Raw genomic sequence first — 21561 nt, 5'->3', positions numbered from 1 at the left:
GCAGGTCAGCTCACACAAGGCCACACCCTCAGTTGGTCCTGAAACAGAGGAATGGACAGCCAACACTCTCTTGGACAGATGAGGGAAATTCCATCCTTCCCCCAGGTGGGAATGGGTGGATGGCAAACAGTGGACGATGGACTGCTTTGTCCTATTAAGAAAATCAACAGGAGTAATTCTATGATTTACAAAACATAGCTAGAATCCACAAGATTTGATCTCTTAAAATCTCACTCTATCCTAAGAAAAAGAAATCCATTAAGTGCAAAGTAACCTAATTTTCCCATCTTACTTGAAATGATACAGGCTCAGACCCTACAAAATTTAGAGTTCCAAGGCAATAACTGCCATATACAAATATCGAGTGTGAAATAAACAAGTTGTTTTAATTGCAGATTGAGTTATCTCATGTACAATTTCTCCATTAGAAAAGGGTAGTGGTGGTGGGTTTCTTATTAAAATGCACACTCCCAGGCCCCATCCCAGACCTACTGACTCTGAGTCTTTGGCAATAGAATCTGATTACCAGCATCTTGAACAATTTCCCCAGGTGATTCTCAGGTCCACAAAAGCTTTGGAACCACTGACTATTGGGGTGTAAGCGCTCTCGTTAAGCAAGAATATTCTTGTCCCATGAAGCCTTTAAGGGGTATTCTCATAAGGCACTAATTCTTGCACAAAACTATTACATAACAAATTCCTAAAACTTTTTCTTTTCTGCTATTTACTCTTCGCCTCATATTTCTAAGACTCTGACAGAATATCAATCAGGATTTTCAAAATATGCCAGTGTGTTTATGGAAATTACTTATTACACCCATCAATACGAACACTTCATTTATTTTCTGGATTTTTGTAGCACTTCTGCCCACTGGTTTCCCCTCGGTCGGGAGGCCGTGGATTCAGTCAGTGATGAGTGTTCTGTCAATATTTTACCTTGCATCTGAGTTGCCGGATACTATTGGCTTTGTCAGGGTCATGGAACCTAAATTGTTTTTATAGTCCTTGAAGTAAGTCAATATTTTCAAGATTCTAAAAACTATTCAATGGTTATAATCACGAGATCTTATTCTAAAGAAGCACGACGATCATGTTGACACTGCTGTCCTTTTGAAGGCATGTATTTGACATATGTAAATTTTATGGTAAGGGAGCGCTTTAGGTTTTATGAAACCAGCTCTATTAAAGCCCCAAATGTTAGAAGCAATAATGTGAAATTTGCTGTAAAACATAAATTTTCATATTAGACAATATTCGATATTCAGATAGAAAAATGCTGAAAGCCACTGAGGGAGCCTCTGGTAGGCTGAACACTCACATTTATCTTGGCTTCCTCCAATGCCTCATTACAACAAAAATAAAGGGATAAAAATGATTAAACACTCAAGAACAAAGAGGATGGGAGATAGCAACAGCAATTGAGGGGTATCAACAAAATTTTGGAAGATGAAAATCAGATGGCTGAGTGGTAAACAATTAGCAGCTTAGAGAAGGCTAAATCTAAGCCTGCGCGTAGGGGAAGCCAAAAATAAAGCAAGATGATTCAAGCCAAAGAATGCTATAAATTCTCAGAAATTAGAAGGACCTCTAAATACCAGGGTGGGAGGTGGGGCTCACACAAAAGTAAAATTGGTTTAAGTCCTGTATAATTAAGAGGTTGACCAGATATACTCCCCCACACTGAAAGTAGGAAGGTACACTACTGAGAGAAAGATTAAGCCACAAGTCTTTGGAATCCTGGATCCCAGCCCTAGCTGAGGGTGAACTGAGGAGCCATACAAAGACAGGGAGTTGATTGAAAATCTACATAATATTTAGTGAGATGCCCCTCACCATCGCCTCCACCTACCAACTCCCTTCCTCTGCTCAGTTCTAAAAAGCCAGCCTCCAGATTTACAAATTTCAGTAGTGAGATTGAAGGAATCTTTTCTGACTGGCCACAGTGGGTAAAAATCTACAGACACTGACCCAGTGAAATGGCTGGGTCCTAGCCCGATCCATCTATAGCAAAGTCCCACATATGACAAGCCCTGTCTGAGCACACAGAGCAACTAATTAGCTATATTGTGCCTCATTCTTAAAATAATTAGACATTTGAGAAAAGCTTCTAACATGAAAGAAAGAAAAATCAAATGAACATATGGGTAAAGGGTGCTTGGGAGAAACCGAGACAAAGCAGAGATTAAGAGAAAATGTAATTTAATTTAAATGGTAATATCCTCAAATCAAAAAGGGTAAATGAGAGAACAAGAAAGAACTTATGGAACTTTGAAATGTGATAAATAAAATAAAATATTTAATTTTAGAATTGGAGGATAAGGTTAAGGAAACCATATAAAACATAGAACAAAAGGTCAAAGATATGGAAAACTGAAAAGATAGGAAAATTAGAGAAGAATCCAGGAGGTCCAATACATGATGAGGAAAAGTTCCAGGAAGTTAGAAACAGAGAAAAAGGAAGGCAGAAATAATCAAAGAAATAATACAAGAACACATCCTAAGAACATTTTTTCCAGATTTCTTAAGAAAAAGTTCATAGTACCAGACACAGTGAATGAAAAATGGCTACGTTAAGCAATATCGTTATGAAATTTCAGGAATACAGAGAAGATCTGGAAAGCTCTCAGAGTGGGGAAAAAAAAAGCATTACATACATAGAATGGGGGATCCAAATTTCACTAGATTTTCAACAGTATGAAAGCCACAGGATCTTGAAGAAATGTCTCTGAAATTCTGACCAAAATGTTTCTAAAGTATAATGCTACAACTGGCAAGCTGTTCGTAAAATGTGAGGATGAAGTTATTTTCAAAAATAGTTTTCACGAAAACAATCTCTTGAGTGCCCTTTCTTAAGAAGTTCTGAGGATGTGCTCCAGCAATTTGAAAGACTAAGCCAAGAAAGACATAGAGAGATCAAGAAAAGAGGTAATGCGACTCAGAGAGGGGTGAAACATTCCAGGAATAATGGTGAGGGGCAGTGACAGTACTTCAGTTAAGTAACAGACCAAGAAAATTGTAGACAGAAGAAGCCTGGAGCAAGAGGGTATAAACCTTCAGGGGAGGCACTGAAGGAAAGAAAGAGCAATCGAGGAAGAGAAAGAGAAGAGAGAAGGGAGAGGGAAAAATTGGAAAGAAAATATAAGAAAAATAGATTGTTTGATATTTGATCATACCTCAAGTTTTACAGAGTCAGACAAGTTTGAGGATGGATTGAAGGTAGCTGTAAGGAAAACACCGATTAAAAAAAAGAGGTCATTATTAACTCCAGGGAAAACAAAAAGTTGTACAAGAAAGGAAATAGAATTGTAATATGCTACATAATGAAATTGTAATGTGCAATGCAAAAATAACTCATGTAAATACGGAATACTTTAAAATCGTAATTTGTGCTATAACTAGTTATATTGAGAGTTTGGGGAAAAGAAAAAGAGACTCTGTGTGTGGCGAGGCGGTTTATGTTTGTAAGGAGGTAGTATAAGCAGGTTAAATCCTCATCTTCTATAGAGCCAACTAATTGAAAAATTGAGAAACAGCAGTTGATGGAGATGAATAAGATTGAAAACAGCTTAAGAATGGAGGGGATGAAGCAGTGCACTCCTGCTTCTCCCCAGAAGCCTTGCAATACTATTTGACTTTCGAAACTGTGTCCTGTATTATTTGGATAAAATAAACAACGTATTTTGAGGAAACGAAACAAAGGGGCTCCAGGTTTTTAAAGATAAGGAAAATGCATTTCCAAAGAGATTTCCAAGATGGCTGTGAATACTAGAGGTCTGTGCTTTTTACGTAGATTTTATGGCTAAAAAGCTCATAATACTATATCTCACATGGTACCCAGCAAATTTTGGCAAAATAAAATTGAAAGGGAAAAACATTCTACAAAATCTGAGCACACATATTCTCACTGTGACATCCACAGCCACACACGGCAAAGGCCGTGTAAAGAACAAAGTAGCACAGTAGTCTATGATTTATCTAGTCCTAGGATAGTAACTACTAAAAATTAACATCACATTTTAGAAATTAATCACTTTCCACAGTTCCATGGAGGAATTAGTTTTGGCTTTTGGGTATCCCTGGAACCTTCCTTGACCAGGAGGCAGTCTCTTGCTTCTGGTTTACTTCTTTCAAAGCTGCTCCACTGTTTTTTTGTTTGTCAGACGCAGAGACTGAGTTTGCTGTCCCAGCAAACTCATTGTTGTTCTGTTGGTTCAAGATAACCACCTCCTATCATAGGATTCTTTTTAGACCTGTCTTTCCAGTTCTTCTATTTGATCTCAAAAGCAGCTCTGTGTTATTTTTACTAATGCTCTCTCCACTGGAGCTGATAATCAAGTAAACACAGTTTGGGCTTGAACTTTGATAATTGCCATGTTTAATGATTTATTAAACATCGTTATGTTGAAGACACAGTGTTAGGTACCATGAGAAACAGCAAAAACAGAGAGACAGACACGCACAGAGAAAGAGAGAGAGGCAGAGACAGAGAGAGGGAGAGAGAGAAAGAGTGAGAGTGAGAGAAAGAAAGATCTTGCCTTTGAGAAATGAGATTAGGAAAAGATAATAGATGGACATGAACAAAGTAAGTTCTGGTTATTTCAACCCAGAAACACATGCTTTAAAAATTAGAGAGCAATCCAGAAGGTCCAATATATGATGAACACAGATTCCAGAAAGTAAAAAAAAAAAAAAAAAAAAAAAAGGAAAAGGAGAAATGATCAAAGAAATAACAGAAGAACATAACCCAGAGAAGATTCTAAAGCTTGTAATGGAAATTTTATTGATACTTTCAATGTCACTGTTTCAGTTGAAATTTTATGGGAATTAAGAAAAAAAGTAAAAAGAGGATGCAGAAAGAAAAAGGAAAAGAGAGTGAGTGTGGGGAGCGGGTTTTAGAGCCATCTCTAGAAGTGGGGATTCACAACGAATATATGTAAATGAATAGAAAATAATGGTATCACTTCAATCCAACTGGCAAAGTGGATAAATAAGGATTTTTAAAAAAGAATTAGTGAAGGGGCGCCTCAGTTGGTTGAGCATCCGACTTCAGCTCAGGTCATGAGCTCGTGGTCTGTGAGTTCAAGCCCCTTGTCAGGCTCTGTGCTGACAGCTCGGAGCCTGGAGCCTGCTTCGGATTCTGTGTCTCCCTCTCTCTCTGCCCCTCCCCCGCTCATGCTCTGTCTCTGTCTCTGTCTCTCTCTCTCTGTCAAAAATAAATAAACATTAAAAAAATTAAAAAAAAAAAAAAGAATTAGTGAAGCATAAACCTTTTTTAAAATAGGGGATCTCCTTTGCTTAAAAAGTATTTTTCCTGATGACAGAATTAACATACACGTATGGTAGAAAATTTAGAAAACTCAGTTAAGTATAAAGAGGAAGATAATAATCACTTATAATTTTACCAACCCCAAATACCACTCCTAATATTTCAGCTATTCAATATTTCTCTACACATGTTGAAAAACACAATCTGGATTGTAACATACAAGCTATCGTATGATCTGATTATTTCACTCATCTTATGAGCATTTCCATGTGATTAATCACTCATTAATATCCTGATTTTCATGTACGTTATTTATTTTTCCACAATATTTATTTTGGTCCCCATTTTTCACTATCATAAGTTAACATCATGAGCATAATCTTTGTACATAAATCTTTGTTTAATTTTCTAATTGTAAGGGGTAACATATGAATTCTGAGTAGCAGAATTACTAAATAAAACATATTTGGAATTTTTAAAGAAGCTTTTTTGTTCCTAGTTTTTGGTCCCCTCTTTTAAAAAAATATCCAGGTGAGTGAATTTCTATTCATTTCTGAAAGAAACGACATTTTCTGTAAATATCCCAAGTAAGTGAACATCTGTATAAGATAATTACCTTAAAATAAATGTTTTAGTATTATTGGCTTTGATTTTCAGTCACTCATTAAAACTAAGTGTTGATCGTGGTCCTTGTGGCCAACAAACAGTAAAGTGAATTTTCACTAGCAACAGCAGAAAACAAATTTGAACTACACCTATGTATAATTATATTTTATATCACGCCTGTAATTTGAGCTCATATTTGTGCAATGTACTTGCATATAGTGTAATTAACTATTCTGAGAGCTATGTAAATACTGCTCCACAATCAGGTAAAAGCATGAAATAAATGGTATGTTTGCAGAAAGATATTCACATGTTTATATATGTATTTTGAAGCTTGTTTCAAACAGTGGTGAGTTAATATTTCATTAAAAAGCGTGCTTTTTGCTTGACGGTTCTTTTTGAGGTTAAGAAGTGATTATTCTAATGAGGCCTCAAACAGGCGGATTCTGTCTACCCTGAAAGTACCTCATGAGATGGAAGGAAAAGAGGAGGAGCCCACAGATTTAATCCAGAAAACCATCACTTTTGTTTCTACACTTGACTGAGTCCTTTCAAAGCATGACCTCTGTGGCTCAAGGCTTCAGTTACTCACAGTTAGGCAAGCATAAGGACCTGCAATAAGTACCTTTAAAATGTGTGTTCCAGCAAAGACAAGAACTTCGTCCCAAGTTAGCAAATTTCAAGACATTTAATGAGGGTGGGAAGTGAGGATGGGCTCACACGGCACCCACGTGTCTGCAGAGCCTGTGAGGTGGAATTAATCATCCTAGGTCTGGCTCGGAGGAAATACCTTTCTGTAGCTCCCGTAAAAACAGCAAGTGTAGGAGCACAATTTGTATTAAGATTAACAACAGACCATTCTGACAGCCTGTGATCTCATAAATGTCTGACGTGTCCAGGCTACAACAAACATCCCTGTTCGTTGCCTACATTTTTACCTCCTTCAGAACCTAATATTGAAGTGTATAAAATGTTGCATTTTCCAACGGCATTTTTTTTTTAATGAGACCAAGATAAAACATAAAAGCTCCCATTTCAATGGTGTTTTTCTACCAGCTGCTGATTACAGTTGGTGGAAACCAAACCGTATTTCTATCCCTCCAGACAGAATTTCTTTGGAGCTGGCCGGCATGTGCAGACAAGAAACCACTGTGAGGTTTTGGGGTTGGAAGGCTGTGAAGGACAAGAATCGAGCCACAGAGCTCAGGCCTGTCTCTGCAGGCCAGCACGGGCTCCTCCTGTGCAGCCTCCACCGAGCTCAGGGAAGGTGGGTGTGGGGTGGGGCGGCCATACTGGGACATGCAAGATGCCAACAGCCCCTAGTGACGCGAGATCTGCCTGCAGTACTTCCCAGTGCTAGAATGTTTCCAATTGTGGACACACATCCAAGCACTAGTTAGAACCTGTTTGCAGAGGAGAGCCCTTAAAGCAAAGACTCTTGTGCGAAATCCTCAACTACGAGGCAAATGTCACCATCCTAAGAGGACTAAGGCACAATGAGTTCACCCATGTTGGAGGAAAGTCAGTAGATCAGTGCATTTCTCCAATCCCTTATTCCTTCAAGGAAGATAAGGTTTGTTTAAGGAGCTTTGGCTACATGGGGCACCTGGGTGGCTCAACTGGTGGCGCGTCCGACTTCGGCTCAGGTCATGATCTCTTAGTTCGTGGGTTCGAGCCCCGCATCAGGCTCTGTGCTGACTGCTTGCTCAGAGCCTGGAGGCTGCTTCGGATTCTGTGTCTCCTTCTCTCTCTGCCCCTCCCCTGCTCACGCTCTGTCTCTCAAGAATAAATAAATGTTAAAAAAAAAAAAAAAAAAAAAAAAGGAACTTTGGCTGCTTGCTACACTGGTCAGGATGACGGGAGTGAATGCTTGTCAATGAGGACTCACACTCCCCAACTGACTGCCACTCATTTTTACCATAGACCATTGAGAGCCCTACACCCCTAAACCAGAATGTCATAAAGAAAGACAGTGGGAAAAGAGGAAAATTTATTTTGATCGGGCACTAAGATATATATTCACCATCAAATTTTCCTGAATTAGAGCTGAACCGGAGAGGTTTTATTGCACTCCCAGGTCACGAGGTTGAAACAGCTTCTAACTGTGCGAGTTCAGCAACAAATGTTTAAATGCTGAATGGTCCTACAAAAATCTATCCTCCACTTCCCTTTGAAAATACAGAAAGCTCTCCCACCTTGAAACGTCAAGAGTCCACATTTCCATTATTCGCCATTCAGTAAGATAGGTGAAGATGGTTTAGGGCCTTATAAAGCTGATGCAGAGATCCCTAAGTGCTCTGGCCTTGCCACCAACCAGAGCCGAGGACTATATGACCCGGGAGAGAAGCCACAGAAGAATCAGCATGTTTTGCCCTGCGACCTCTATGGCCTGCCTCTCTCTCTCTCTCAGTGAGAACTTCACCTGATTTCTGGTTTCTTCTCTGCCGGCCGGAATGAAAGAAGTTTGACTCCTAGGCATCCAAACACAGGAAAAGTCTCCCGTACCAACCTTTCCCATCTCTTAGGAGAAAAGAAACAACAACAGCAACAACAAAAACACCCCAAACCCGGCAACCACAGGAGGTGGTACAGGAAGGATTCTGCAGGTAATTACAGCCCGCCCCCACGGCCGCGTGGAGAGCATCGCCCGTGGGCAGTGGGAAACGCACCACCAGCACCGCTCCTAGGGCGCCTCGCTCTCACACTTACCTGACCGTGGGACGGAAGTGCGGCGTAAGCCATGGGCTGGCTCATCACTCCTTTCTGTTTCAGGAGGAGCATGCGCTTCTGCTCCTCACTCAGGTGCGCGCGGGGAGCCTGGAGCTGCGGCGGTGGCGGAGGCGGGGGTGGCTGCTGTGGCGGGGGCGGGGGCGGAGGCTGCTGCTGCTGGATGTAGGGCATCAAGGGGTTTTTGTTGGGGTTGGCCATCGGCGGGGTCATCCTCTGACTCAAGTCTGCGTTAAAATGGGTCAGAGGCTTAGTGTTGCCGTACGTGAGAATGTTGTGCTGTTTGTTCAAGGAGTTTGTACCCAAGTTATTTGGCTGCTGATTGATCATATTCATGTGGTTCTGAGGGAGGTAGTTATTCATTGTCGTCTTCTGCAGGTTGTTTGCCATGGGAGGCACTATGGGGTTTTGGTTGTTAAAGGCTTGGGGGTACATCATTGGGCTATTTGGTTTTTCTGCAGCGAAAGCTGCCCCGTAGGGGCTGGACGGAGGCCCTAGAGGAGACCAACTCGAAGTCTGGTTTGAATGTTGCTGCTGTTGCTGCTGCTGCTGTTGGTGTTGCTGTTGCTGTTGTTGCTGCTGCTGTTGCTGTTGCTGCTGCTGCTGTTGCTGCTGCTGCTGTTGCTGCTGCTGCTGCTTCTGCTGCATGAGTTTGGCCCTTTGTTGCTGCTGCGCAGCCATCTGCTTGAGCTGTTCCGCTGGAGACATGTCGGAGCTGGGCACCGCCATGGGGCCCGACCCTGAACCAGCCACTGTCACTCCTGCCGGATTAAGGAGATAACCATTTCCAGGCCGAGGTGGAGCCTGGCCCGGAGTGTGGGCTTGGTTTGGAGTTTGAGGGGACTGGACAGCACAGTTTGCTGGTGAGCTGGCGGGGTTTGGAGCTGCGGGAGTGCTGGCAGCAGAAGGTAAACTAGTGGCCGTGGAGACAGTAGAAAAGGGAGGACCCGAAGAAGAAGGCCTCGCCTGGGGAGAGCCCATGGAGACGTGTGCAAAAGGAGAGTGAGAGGGGTCGCTCTTCACACTCACACTCTCCTGGGAGAGAGGGGTCTCGGTCGCCGGCTGCGAGAATTCTGGCTCCTTCTTCTCTTCAAAGTCTTCATTGAACAGGTCCTGTATGTCATCTTCGGGAACCGTGTTGGCCAACTCATCTATTAGTTCTTGCCACTCCTGGTCATTCAGGTTAATGTCTGAGAACAGCTTGTTCTGATTGGAAAGAGACGTTTCTGATGTGTCTATGCAAGTAGGGTCATCTAGAGGCTCTTGCTTGAGGTCCTTGCTCTGCAGGATGGTGAAGCTATCCTCCAGGTCACTGCAACCATTAACAGGAAGTTTGATCTCTGGGAGTCTACCATTCTTACTTAGATCTTCTAGAAGCCCGGGCGTGTGACTTCCGCTATTCTGCAAGGGCAAAGAAGGCTTCAGGTCAAGTTGGTGAAGAGGAGAAGCTGAAGGCAGCGGCATGTTGATGGTTTCCATCCCTGTGGGAATGTCCTTTCGTATTCTCTTGCTGGTTGGAGAAAAATTCCCATCACAAGCACCATTCTGTTGGTCTCCATTAAGTGGTGATCGAGCTCCTTCCAACTTCCTTTTCACGGTCTCTTGGAGCTGGAAAAGACACAGGAAAGAGGGTAAGTAAACCTCCAAGTCATCATTTACTCTTTGAGCGAGGGGATGTAGCTGTGAACTAACTTTTAAATGCATTAGAACACACAAGAAAGACGTTCTATGTCTAAGTTCAAAAGTAGCCAGGCTTCAAATTCTGTGGGAAAAGGTTTTATCCAAAAGAAGAGCCCATGAGGCTGAAAGACAGAAAACAAACTAAAGATTGGAGGGTGGGGAACAAAAGAAAAAGAGACAGTTAAAGGCAGTACTTCTCTTACAGCAGAGAATCATCTATTATTATTTCCCAAAGTGATGTTAAATGTGAGACTTGGACCCAAATGTGTTATACTTAAGGAAGATGTTAATACCCATCTTAACTTTTTCTCACATCTTAACTGAAGACATCAAGGAATTAAATCAACAATATTTAAAAAAAAAAACAAAACACTAAAAATACTCTAAGAACATGGAATTTAACACATTTACTGAGTAGCACAGAGATGAAGATTAATGGTTAACATAACCCATAGTAACTTCCTTTCAGTTCTTATTTACTTGACCTCCCAACACTTTGGGATCTAGCAGTTCACACGTCTCTAAAAGCATGCTTCCGTTGCTTTCCATGATAGCACATTTTCCTGGATTTCCTTCTTTCTCTCCATTTGCTCTTTCTCAGTGTCATTTGGTCTTACGCGTTTTGTTCCTGCCCATTCTACAGGCCTGCATGATTACATCATTATAACAGCTTTGACTATCTTCTCTAGGCTGGTGACCCCATAACAATGTACCCAGTCCAGGCTTCTCTGCTGAACTCCACATCTTCTTCCTGGATGCTTCACAAGCATCTAAAACACCACATGTCTCAACATTAAGCTGATTATCAAACAGGATCCCCACCCATGTTAACTGTCTCAGTATCTACCCACTTCCGCACTCAATATCTCCTCAGCTACCCTAACTGTAAACCTGAGCATTCTTCTCAAAACATCTCACATCACCAATCACCAAGTCCTATGGATTCCCCATCTAAAATATCCCTCTAACATGCCCCCTCATCTCCAACCTCACTGCCACTATCCTAGGCCAGAATACCATTTTCTCTCACTAGATCGTTGTAATAGTCTCCTGATTGGTCTCTTTGCCTTGCCTCCATTCATCTATCCGTTCACTCCTTCATCTGTTCTTTTGTCCATTGCTTTGCTCTCCAACAATCTATTCTCTAAACTGCTACCTCTTTCAAGATATATACTGCCCTTCCTGTTTATAACCCTGAAATGATTTCCATTGCCTTTAGATTAAAATCCAGACTGAGCCTACTTCACCTGGTTTCTGCTCATCATTCCAGGCTCATCTTCTTGCTTCTCTGTTTGGCATCACCTCCCTGTCCCCTGCCAAACATTTTCTATCAACTCCCCTGAAACTCTTTCAGGTTCTTAAATCTGTCAAGCTTCCTTCGGCCTCCAGGGCATTGTACATGTTGTTTCCCCCTCCCCCCAAAACATATTCTTCCCCCTCTGTCTCCCCACCCCCAGGTTAATAGCTACCTATCTTTCAGGTTATATCTTAGATTTTACTTCCTCTAGGAAATCTTCCATCCCTTCTGCACGCTAACTACTTTAGGTACCTTCTTTGACCCCCCAATATTGGGTTGGATATCCTGGAATAAGTTTTTCCAAGCAATCTCCACTTCCCCATTACAGTTTCTCCCATACGCAACTGCGTAAATGTCTGTTTAGTGAGCTCCAAGAAGGCAGGGACTATGACTGACTTGTTTACTGTGTATTCATGGGGCTGCACCTAGTGTTTAGGTTCATAGCAGCAGTTAATAAGTAATGACAAATTGAATAATTAATTCTATTGTCTAACTCACAGAAGCTGGAAGAGTTGAATTTTAGTCAGAGCAGGAAGCAGCCTTATTGACCATAAGGAAGGCCAGACTTGGAGACTCTACAAGAGTAATGGGAACTCTTACCCTGCAGAGTGTTGTGTCCACTTAGGTGGACTTATTTGAGAAGTCCAATTTAGAAAACTCTTGCTAACCCTATGGATTTATTAACTATAAACCTAATTCATCTGTCTGCCCCCATCCTTTCTGTCACAAAGGGCCAATGTGTGGGGCTCTGGTGAAAGAGTTTGGCAAAGAGTAGCTCCTGGGAAGTGCCTGCTGAAAGACCAAAGGAAGACTAAGTCAGGTTACAAGGGGTTTCAGTAACTCTGCAGAGTTGAAGGCAGGACGGCATGAGGAGGGGGGAGGCAGAATGGTCCTCCCCCTGGGCACTCTCCTATTCTTGGCAAAGGTGCAGTGTATTATAGAAGCAAGAAAGAGAGGAGCAGAATTCCCTCTGACCCCATTCTTCACTCACACGTGGAACAGCCAAGGCTCTGGAGGAACCCTATGTATAATAAAACCAATCTGCAGATGATGTGGGGGATTCTAAGCAGTGCCACTTTATTGCTATTCTCTCATAAGTAGAGAATTCCATTTCAAAAGTAAACAGAAAAGGTCCTTGAATAAAAATCCAGTCTAACCCCTGTTCCCAAATCTTATATGTTTAATCACAAGACCTAACACTGTCTGCATTCACTTGGTAGAAGCCCCAGAATTGCTGAAAACAAGGGTCTAACTGGGACACACTGGAGTTTGACTTCAAAGAAAACACGGGTTCAATCCATCCTATTAGGTAGCAACTGCTAGATAATTATGTTATTTATTGAACATACCAGAAAATTGTGGTTGTGATCATAGGCATGGCAGATATTTGAATGTAGCTCTAACACACAGCAGCAAGTTCAAATATCACAGCTTTAGGGCCTAAAGAAGAGAAGACTTGGGGCCCTCGGCACCACCTGAAGCGATGTTAAAAAAAAAAAAAGGCAGTTGTACAAATGAAACTGAGTTTATTTTAGAAAGTTCATGTCCATCATTCTGTTCTAGGCCATGAAATGGATGGGACAGGATGGGGAAATAAAGACAAATGGTCTGTTTGTTCCTCTGTAAAACAGTGGTGGCTTAGAACATGCTGAAAGGTAGGTCCATCTGGGAACCCCAAGTTTCACCTCTTCCCAGCTGAGGGGGCCTACCTGGGTAGGGAAGTATAGGGCAGTAATACAAAAACAGGAGCCTTGGCCCAGTAGTTAGAATGCCTGGGTTCAAACCCAAGACTTCCTCCCTCCGCCTAAGAGTTAATACATATAAATGTTGTCTGGTACTTAATGAATGTTAGCTGTGATCCCTTCCATTAGAAAGTGAGTTATATGACAGGAGGGATTTTTCTGTATTGTTCACTACTGGGACCCCAGTAGCTCATAGTTGATAGTCGATAATTATCTGTTAAATGAATGAATCCTGGAAAACTTATTTAATTTCTCCTAAGTTTTGGTTACTGTATCTGCAAAGTGGGTTAATAATATTTAGCTCATAGAGGTTCTGTGAGAATGAACTTAAATGTAATAATATGGAAAACACTTAACTTCAAGCCTGGTACCCAGTAAGCACCAAACTAAGTCTTAGCTATTACTACCTTTAAATTCAGTGATACCATACTCAAAACTGCAATGGAGATAGACTGCTTTCTGCATCTTCAAAATACAAATAGGTAGAATGATAATATTTCTGTTCCCTAGCTGGCAAAATCCTAATGTTTTCTAAGCATCTGGTGTAGCTTTTTTAATATGAACAACAAAAATCAAATTTGCAATTCAAGCCCAAGTCCAAGTGCTAATGCATTCGTGTCCTAGATTGTAGAACAGCACTAGATTGTTGAGGTTCAAATCGAATGCATTTTCAGCATGTGACCTGAATGGAACTGCTGAGTATTTCCATTTCCTTGAGGGCCTAATATTCTCTACCGCTGGCCCCTTTAACCAGTATCTTTTTTTTTTTTTTTAATTTTTTTTTCAACATTTTTATTTATTTTTGGGGACAGAGAGAGACAGAGCATGAACGGGGGAGGGGCAGAGAGAGAGGGAGACACAGAATCGGAAACAGGCTCCAAGCTCCGAGCCATCAGCCCAGAGCCTGAGGCGGGGCTCGAACTCATGGACCGCGAGATCGTGACCTGGCTGAAGTCGGACGCTTAACTGACTGCGCCACCCAGGTGCCCCCCTTTAACCAGTATCTTGACATACATTTCATGTATCAGCATTTGGGAATATAAGAAAGACATCATTGAATATGCTATGTTGTAGTTCCATGTTTTGTTTAGTTGTGTCCGAAACAGTTTAGAGCAATCTTAGTATCCCTATTGTCTGTTTCATCATCCTTTGCCGTATGGAAAGGAAGTCTGAGAGTCTAATTCTCTTACGCCCCTCTTGGAAGATAGAAGGAAGTAGGCAGGAAGAGATAGAACCTGTGAGCTTGAGAAGGCTGAGGAACTTACAAGCACTCTGCTCAATGAGCAGGAGGACTGTTCACCGAATATGGAGGCATCCCTGTGAGCCCCTGCCACCCAAGGACTCAGATAAGAGTCTGAGCTCAAATGGCTTTATCTTAGGGACTCCCTGGTCCTTCTGCTGTACAAACCTGGAAGCCTCTTAGTATGATTTGTGCCCTTGCGGAAGAATCACAGAAACTCTTTACTGAGCATCAGCTCCCTTGTCCCTGTATTACTATTATTACATATAAATGTTTTCTCCCATTAAGGGAAGCTGCGGTGGCAGGGGCTGAAGCACGCTGTTCATCCAGTGCCTATGACAATATGGGCTGCTATCATGTGTCAATTACTCTGAAGGAAACAATTCCTCCTCCATAATGGCTTGAGCGCGAGTCTCCCATCTACTGTGTGGCTTGATAGCTTGTGTTTCTGTGAAATTGTGTGTGTATGTGTGTGTGTGCACATGAGAGAGATAGAGAGAGACAGAAGTGGGGGTGGGGGTAGGGAGAGGGAGGAACTGATAGACACAGAGAGAAACTGAGAGGCGGAGAGAGACAGAATGGTTTGGGAGGGGTGATATGACAGCTGGACCAATAGTAAGAAGAATAGCTTTGCCTTTGGGGTTATAAAGCACTTTCACACAGAATCGTATTTTATCCTCATATAAAACCTTTGGGACAAGTCATGTGCTGGTCTTATGGGTCTACAGGGAAAAGGTCAGTGTTTTGGTGGGGGTAGATGACACCCATAACAGGGATGAGGAACATAGCTAAGATTACCAGGCCTCTGCTGACATGGAGGGGCTCCCTTAGGGGTCCCCTGGGCCAGAATATCCACACACAAAAAGAGGTTCTTTCTGCCTTTTGACTTTTAGCAGTGCTAGTAAGTTCAAAAAAACTCATATTGCCTTGTCCCTGATTTTGCATGAAACTGGGCAGGATCATGGACGGAGCCTGGTACTATAGAGGATGAGGTTACTATTAATAATGAGGTCTTTAAGATGAAAGCCATTGGGGTAAGCCATCAGATTCCTTGTCTCGTAGGAGACAATGGTTCTAAAAGGTAGGTTTTATTGTAACTGTCTTATGGAGAAAGAACTTCAGGCATAGAGAGATTAAGTGAGATTACAAAATTACAGAGCTGGGGTTTGGGGGTGGGGAAGTGGCTCAACCCAGGTTCAAATTCAGACTCCGGTCTGACTGCAGAGCCCACACCACACCCTGGATGGCAGAGTCTGGCTGTGCCTTCATCACCAGCACTGGACTCCGATGCTAATCGTCATAATGCTCTCTCACACTGTCTTCAGGAATCATCTTTGATTCCACTCTTTCCCCACCACCCACACCCAATTATACCTCAAGAACTATCTGTTCTTATCATCTTCGAATTTTACTTTCATCTTCCACCCCCAGTGCCACTGCATTAGTTCAGATCATCAACACTTCTCTCCTGTTTTCTGCGGCAGCTTCTGAATGACTCTCTCTGCCCCAGGCTTGCTTGCTCCCCTCCAACCCATTCTGTACACTATGGCTGTGAATTTCTTTATAACGTGTGAAACTGATCATGCCCATTCTTCACCTGCACAGCTTTTCTGGAGCTGTCCACTGTCTTCAGCATCATCTAAATCCAGCACAGAGGCCCTCCACAACTCAATCCTCATCTCTGCTTACTTACTTCTCCTGTCTTAGCTATCACCTCTAACCTTCTTCCTTTCCACCTGTCCCCCAACACCAATCAGCTCTAAGTCTTTGGCTAGACGTAATTATTTGCAGTTCTCAGGACATACAGTGTTCATTCTCTGTCTCTCTGAGCCCTTGCATATGTTATATATACTCTTATCCAACTTCTTCACCTGACCAGTTCTATTTTTCCTTCACAATCAGTTTACACATTACCTTCTATACAGTCACTCTTGACAGTCCCTCCCACAAGTCCTGATCCCGGGACCATCCACGTGCTCTTGTGGCACTCTTATTTTATTTTTTTTTAACGCTTATTTATTTTTGAGACCGAGAGAGACAGAGCATGAACGGGGAGGGTCAGAGAGAGGGAGACACAGAATCCGAAACAGGCTCCAGGCTCTGAGCCATCAGCAGAGAGCCCGATGCGGGGCTTGAACTCACGAACCGCGAGATCATGACCTGAGCCGAAGTCGGACGCTTAACCGACTGAGCCACCCAGGCGCCCCTCTTGTGGCATTCTTAAACACATCGTACTGTAACTGCCTTCCTTTTTCTTCGTGAGGCTGTACAAATGAATGCTAGAGCAATCTCTCAAATAACTACACCAAATTTATGTAATTGTTCCCCGAAGTATGCACTTGAAAATAGTGGTCTGCCTAGAGTTTTCATGATAATTAAGTAAATGTACAATTTATTTTGGTTATTTTGAGATGCTGGAAATGGCTTGTGGACTGTCCCCTGCTTAATATTTTTGAAGACCCTATGGGTTCAGGGAATCAGAACAACCAGAGAGCATACGAGGAGAATTGTGTAAAGGAAAGCTGAAACTGAAACCCAGAGATTTCATGTGCCATTACCAAGGCCAGATGTTTTGACAAGTGTGTGAACTCAAAATGCTGGATATTTTCATGGTTGAATTTTAAATTTCCATACCAAGACTTTAAGGGGTTTTGCACTCACCAACCAAAAGTGTGAGTGAACTTTCTTCACCATATCAGAGATATAACCATTTCCCAGGACTTGAAGAAGAAATGGAATTTCAGTTTGCAGATGCTATAACTAATTTAAAGGCTCAAAGAGAACATTTTGGCCATTCTGATCTGCTCTGATCAAACCAGAAGATGATTCACTGTATCAATTTTCATAGGGTTATTCTCTTCTCATTCTACCAGCAGATCATAAGCTTGTGAACACATGGATAAATTTGACGTGCTTATTTAATGTATTTGTAAAGGGACGCAGAGTATTTGTGTGTTAGATATTTTATTAGAATGTGGATAGTGTGCAAAAAACACTTCCAGAACTGTCTACCAGATTTAAGCACCCTTAGAAAGGATCTTTTGAGGTTTATTTAGAGGTTCAATTTTCTAGGCCATTCATTATCCAACTCTAAAGTGACCTGGAGAGCTGTTATAGATGCAGATTTCTTGGTCCCATTTGCACAGTTTCTGATTTAGTAGCTCAAGGTGGGATCCAGAGCGGGACACAGGTTGGAGGCACAGGTATCTACAGAAAAATTTTTTAAAGTTTATTTATTTATTTTGAGAGAGAGAGAGAGAGAGAGAGAGAGAGAGCAAGCGCACGCACACGAGTGGGGGAGGTGCAGGGAGAGAATCCCGAGCAGGCTCCCCACTGTCAGTGCAGAGCCTGAGTCGGGACTCCAGCTCATGGCACTGAGATCATGACCTGAGCCAAAGTCAAGAGTTGGACGCTTAACTGACTGAGCCACCCAGGTGTCCCTAAAGAAATTTAATAAAGACCTCAATTCCTCTGAGGTAGTTGGCCCAGGACCCCTAGTTTTTAGAAATTCTGATCTAGAATAAGAATTCTGTTGGGAGTTCTGACATTCTGAAATTGTTGGTTTGATTTTTTTAAAAAATACACATACACACAGAAACTCAATGTCCATATAAAATGCTCCTGAGTTAATTCATGATAATTCGGGACAGCTCACAAACAGGACTAAGAAACAATGCTCTAGACTGTTTTATTTCAAACCTCAGAGGACCTCAAATTCTGTAGAAGCCTGCTGGACTTCTATAAGACTTTTCATGAAAAGGTTTAGTTTTTACATTGTAGGTTTCTCTGAGCAAAGTAATATCCTAGACCATTTTCTCCCTCCATATTTATATACTTACCTTCACTTTCATTCAAATTTTTTTTTAACGTTTATTCATTTTTGAGACAGAGAGAGACAGAGCATGAATGGGGGAAGGTCAGAGAGAGAGAGGGAGACACAGAATCTGAAACAGGCTCCAGGCTCTGAGCTGTCAGCACAGAGCCTGACGCGGGGCTCGAACTCGCGGACCGCGAGATCATGACCTGAGCCGAAGTCGGACGCCCAACTGACTGAGCCACCCAGGCGCCCCAGCTTCACTTTCATTCAAATGAACCGAGGGCACGCTGTATACCCATGTGCCAAGTGCTGAGGGGTGGACTCAGTCCTACGAACAAAGACCACACCCAAAGTAAACGCATGTCAGACATGTATTGACAAAAGTTTTGTCAAAAAAGTTTTGAGTACTTTTTTAAAAGGCGATCTATGTGGGGGCGCCTGGGTGGCTCAGTCAGTTAAGCGTCTAACTTCAGGTCAGGTTATGATCTCGCAGCTTGTGAGTCTGAGCTCCACGTCAGGCTCTGTGCTTACAGCTCAGAGCCTGGAGCTCCTGTGTCTCCCTCTCTCTGCCTCTCCCCCGCTCATGCTCTGTCTCCCTCTCCCTCTCTCAAAAAAATAAACATTAAAAAAAATTTTTTTTTAAACTTAAAAAAAAAAGGAGATCTATGTGAAGGGCAGAGCAACACAAAATGAAAAAGAACAATCTTATCACAACTCCTGAACTCTTCCCTTGTTAGCCTTATATACTCCTAACATTATTTTAGAGAGAAAACAACATTACTACATAATAAAAACCATATGAAGTAAAAATACACACATATACACACAGGCTATTTTCCTGAAAGCCAAGAGTTTAAAACCTATACTTGTGACCATCCCAGGGTGCAGCTTCTCTGAGCCTGATCATTGGGAAAGGTTGGGTCTCTGGATGGAATGTCAGCCACGAGCAGTTAGAAATCTCCATTTTGAAATGCTCCAGGAAGAAAAGGATCATCTTAAAAGGGGCCTCACCCTCCTGGTGGGCATCTGTAACCTCAGCCACAGAGGCCCAAGGGAATGCTGGGGCACTGCTCAGCGCCCCTGCTCAAGGGCCATTGAGAACATTCCGGGGGACTTTGAGGTTATTTTTAGAAATGACCATGATCTTTCTCCTTTCTGCTATGAGTCAGACTTAAAACCCTATTTCCAAGTAGAGTTAGGCATACACAAGAGTGATCATGCCTCTTTTCAGGGTTTGAAACATGGATGCTCACCCAGTTCCAGCTGCGAGGTGCCAGAGTAAGGTACTCTTTAAAAGCATTTAAAACTTGGGGGCACCTGGATGGCTCAGTCGGTTGAGCGTCTGACTTCAGCTCAGGTCATGATCTCACGGTCCAGGGGTTCAAGCCCCACATCAGGTTCTGTGCTGGCAGCTTGGAGCCTGGAGCCTGCATCCGATTCTATGCCTCCCCTCTCTCTTTGTCCCTCCCCAGCTCAAGCTCTGTCTCGCTCTGTCTCTCAAAAATAAACAAAATGTTAAAAAATATTTAAAATAAAAAAAAATAAAAGCATTTAAAATTTGTGTGTGTGTGGCTGAATTTTTATGAATGCTTTTATCCTTTAGTTTTTCTTACACGTGTAACAAGCACCAACTGAATATACAACAACATATTGGGAAGGGATCATAAAACATCAGCAGCGGTGGCAGTCAGGGCCCTTGACATTTAGAAACGCTAAATCCCAAGATCTCAAATCTCCGTACTTCCAAATACATAAATGTTCATATAGGCTCCTGGCTTTGTCTCAATTGAACGAATAAATTATTTTTCATCACAAGCCACACGAACCCTGTATACTTTTTATTTTTTATATCTGAAGTTAGGATATTTTTCACAAGCTTCATACATGTAGTTCCAACTGGTACTTCAACAATTCTTAACTACTGGTTAAAATCCGGGACTGTTATCTCTGCAAATGTCAAGGTTATCTGATTTTCAAATCTCCTCCCATAGTTTTCACTAGAAGGCTCTAAACTTCTAAGTTTGTACCCAAGAATTTGATTCACTGCTTACTAAATGTTTCAAGATATCCTTGTCATTTAATATTCTAGTTGGCTGAGAGCTTACCCTGTACCAGGCATCAAGCTAAGTGCTTTACATATATTATCTTGATTAATCCTCACAACTCCATGATAGATGAGGAATGGACTCAGAGTGGATAGTAATTTGTCGCAGGGCACACAGCAGAGCCCTTTTTAGTTCCACTTATTCTCACCTACTCTGCTCTTCTGCGTCTGATGACTCCTGTCCTGATTAAACATGAGCAAACCTTGCTTAGAAATTCTGGGGAAGTGTTTTAGGCACCTGTGTCATGACGGTCTAAGGACGATGTGTTCACGTCTTCCAGTCAGATCTGCCTGATTCACAGAAAAGCATTGTGCTCCTCTACGAGGAAGATGTTACTCTTGCAAATGGAGCATGTGTTTGAGAAGTGATGAATGCGGCAGCCCTGAAAACTTCCAGAGGGAGTGAATGTGTGCATCCCAGTGGCAGCTTCCTTTACTTGGAAGCTGGCCATTGGAAAAGCTCCTCTGAGCTCTGTGGCTGCCATCAGAATTCCGCAATCTGAACCCTGAATTGCTCTGTCTTTTCATATACATAAACACACACGTGCGCATTACATTACATTTATTTTTAAGGACAAAAACAATTTTCTTAGGAATATCTCTGATATCTCTTACTAGAAGTCATGCATATGTTATGTATTCAAACATGCCTATATGCATGACCTCAGATTACAATCTGAAATTCCTAATGGGATTTTATTTAGAGCCATAAAGAAAGGAGTGTGAAGGAGGCTGTCGAGGAAGAAGAAAAAAACCATAGGGAGGAAGAGGGCAAATGAAAAGATCAGATCTTATCTGCATCATTCACAGCTGGAGACTTACACCAACAACACAGACCAAAGAATAGGCAAGTTAGAACTAAGCATGAGATTTCCATTTGTTTATTCTCTGGGAGGAATACTTCAGGGAGGCTGAGTACTTTTCTTTCCCTTGGGTAAAAAATCAAGAATATTTTTATTTCACTGTTTACTCAAAATGTCCCTTCTTTTCAACGAGAATCTCTCATTTTAGTTTTTAGCCCCTTCCAGGAGACCATTTTCCTCAGTGGCACTTATGTCCTGAACCAGTTTAGGGGACACAAA

The 21561-nt window shown here is 42.1% G+C and overlaps 1 protein-coding gene across 3 annotated transcripts in view; it reads right to left on the bottom strand.

Annotated features, from left to right (window-relative positions):
* MAML3 (mastermind like transcriptional coactivator 3) overlaps positions 1–21561 on the bottom strand; it is a 606598-nt gene that overhangs the window by 160314 nt on the left and 424723 nt on the right. For all 3 annotated transcript variants that reach the window (XM_047856758.1, XM_047856756.1, XM_047856757.1), the window contains one exon: positions 8582–10207. In XM_047856758.1, coding sequence (XP_047712714.1) covers positions 8582–10207 — 1626 coding nt within the window. The remainder of the gene's footprint in view (positions 1–8581; positions 10208–21561) is intronic.

Source organism: Prionailurus viverrinus, chromosome B1 (assembly GCF_022837055.1).
Source record: "Prionailurus viverrinus isolate Anna chromosome B1, UM_Priviv_1.0, whole genome shotgun sequence".
Classification (NCBI taxonomy): Eukaryota; Metazoa; Chordata; class Mammalia; order Carnivora; family Felidae; genus Prionailurus; species Prionailurus viverrinus.
The sequence above is the reverse complement of the archived record's forward strand: the minus strand, read 5'-3'. Positions and strand labels throughout refer to the sequence as shown.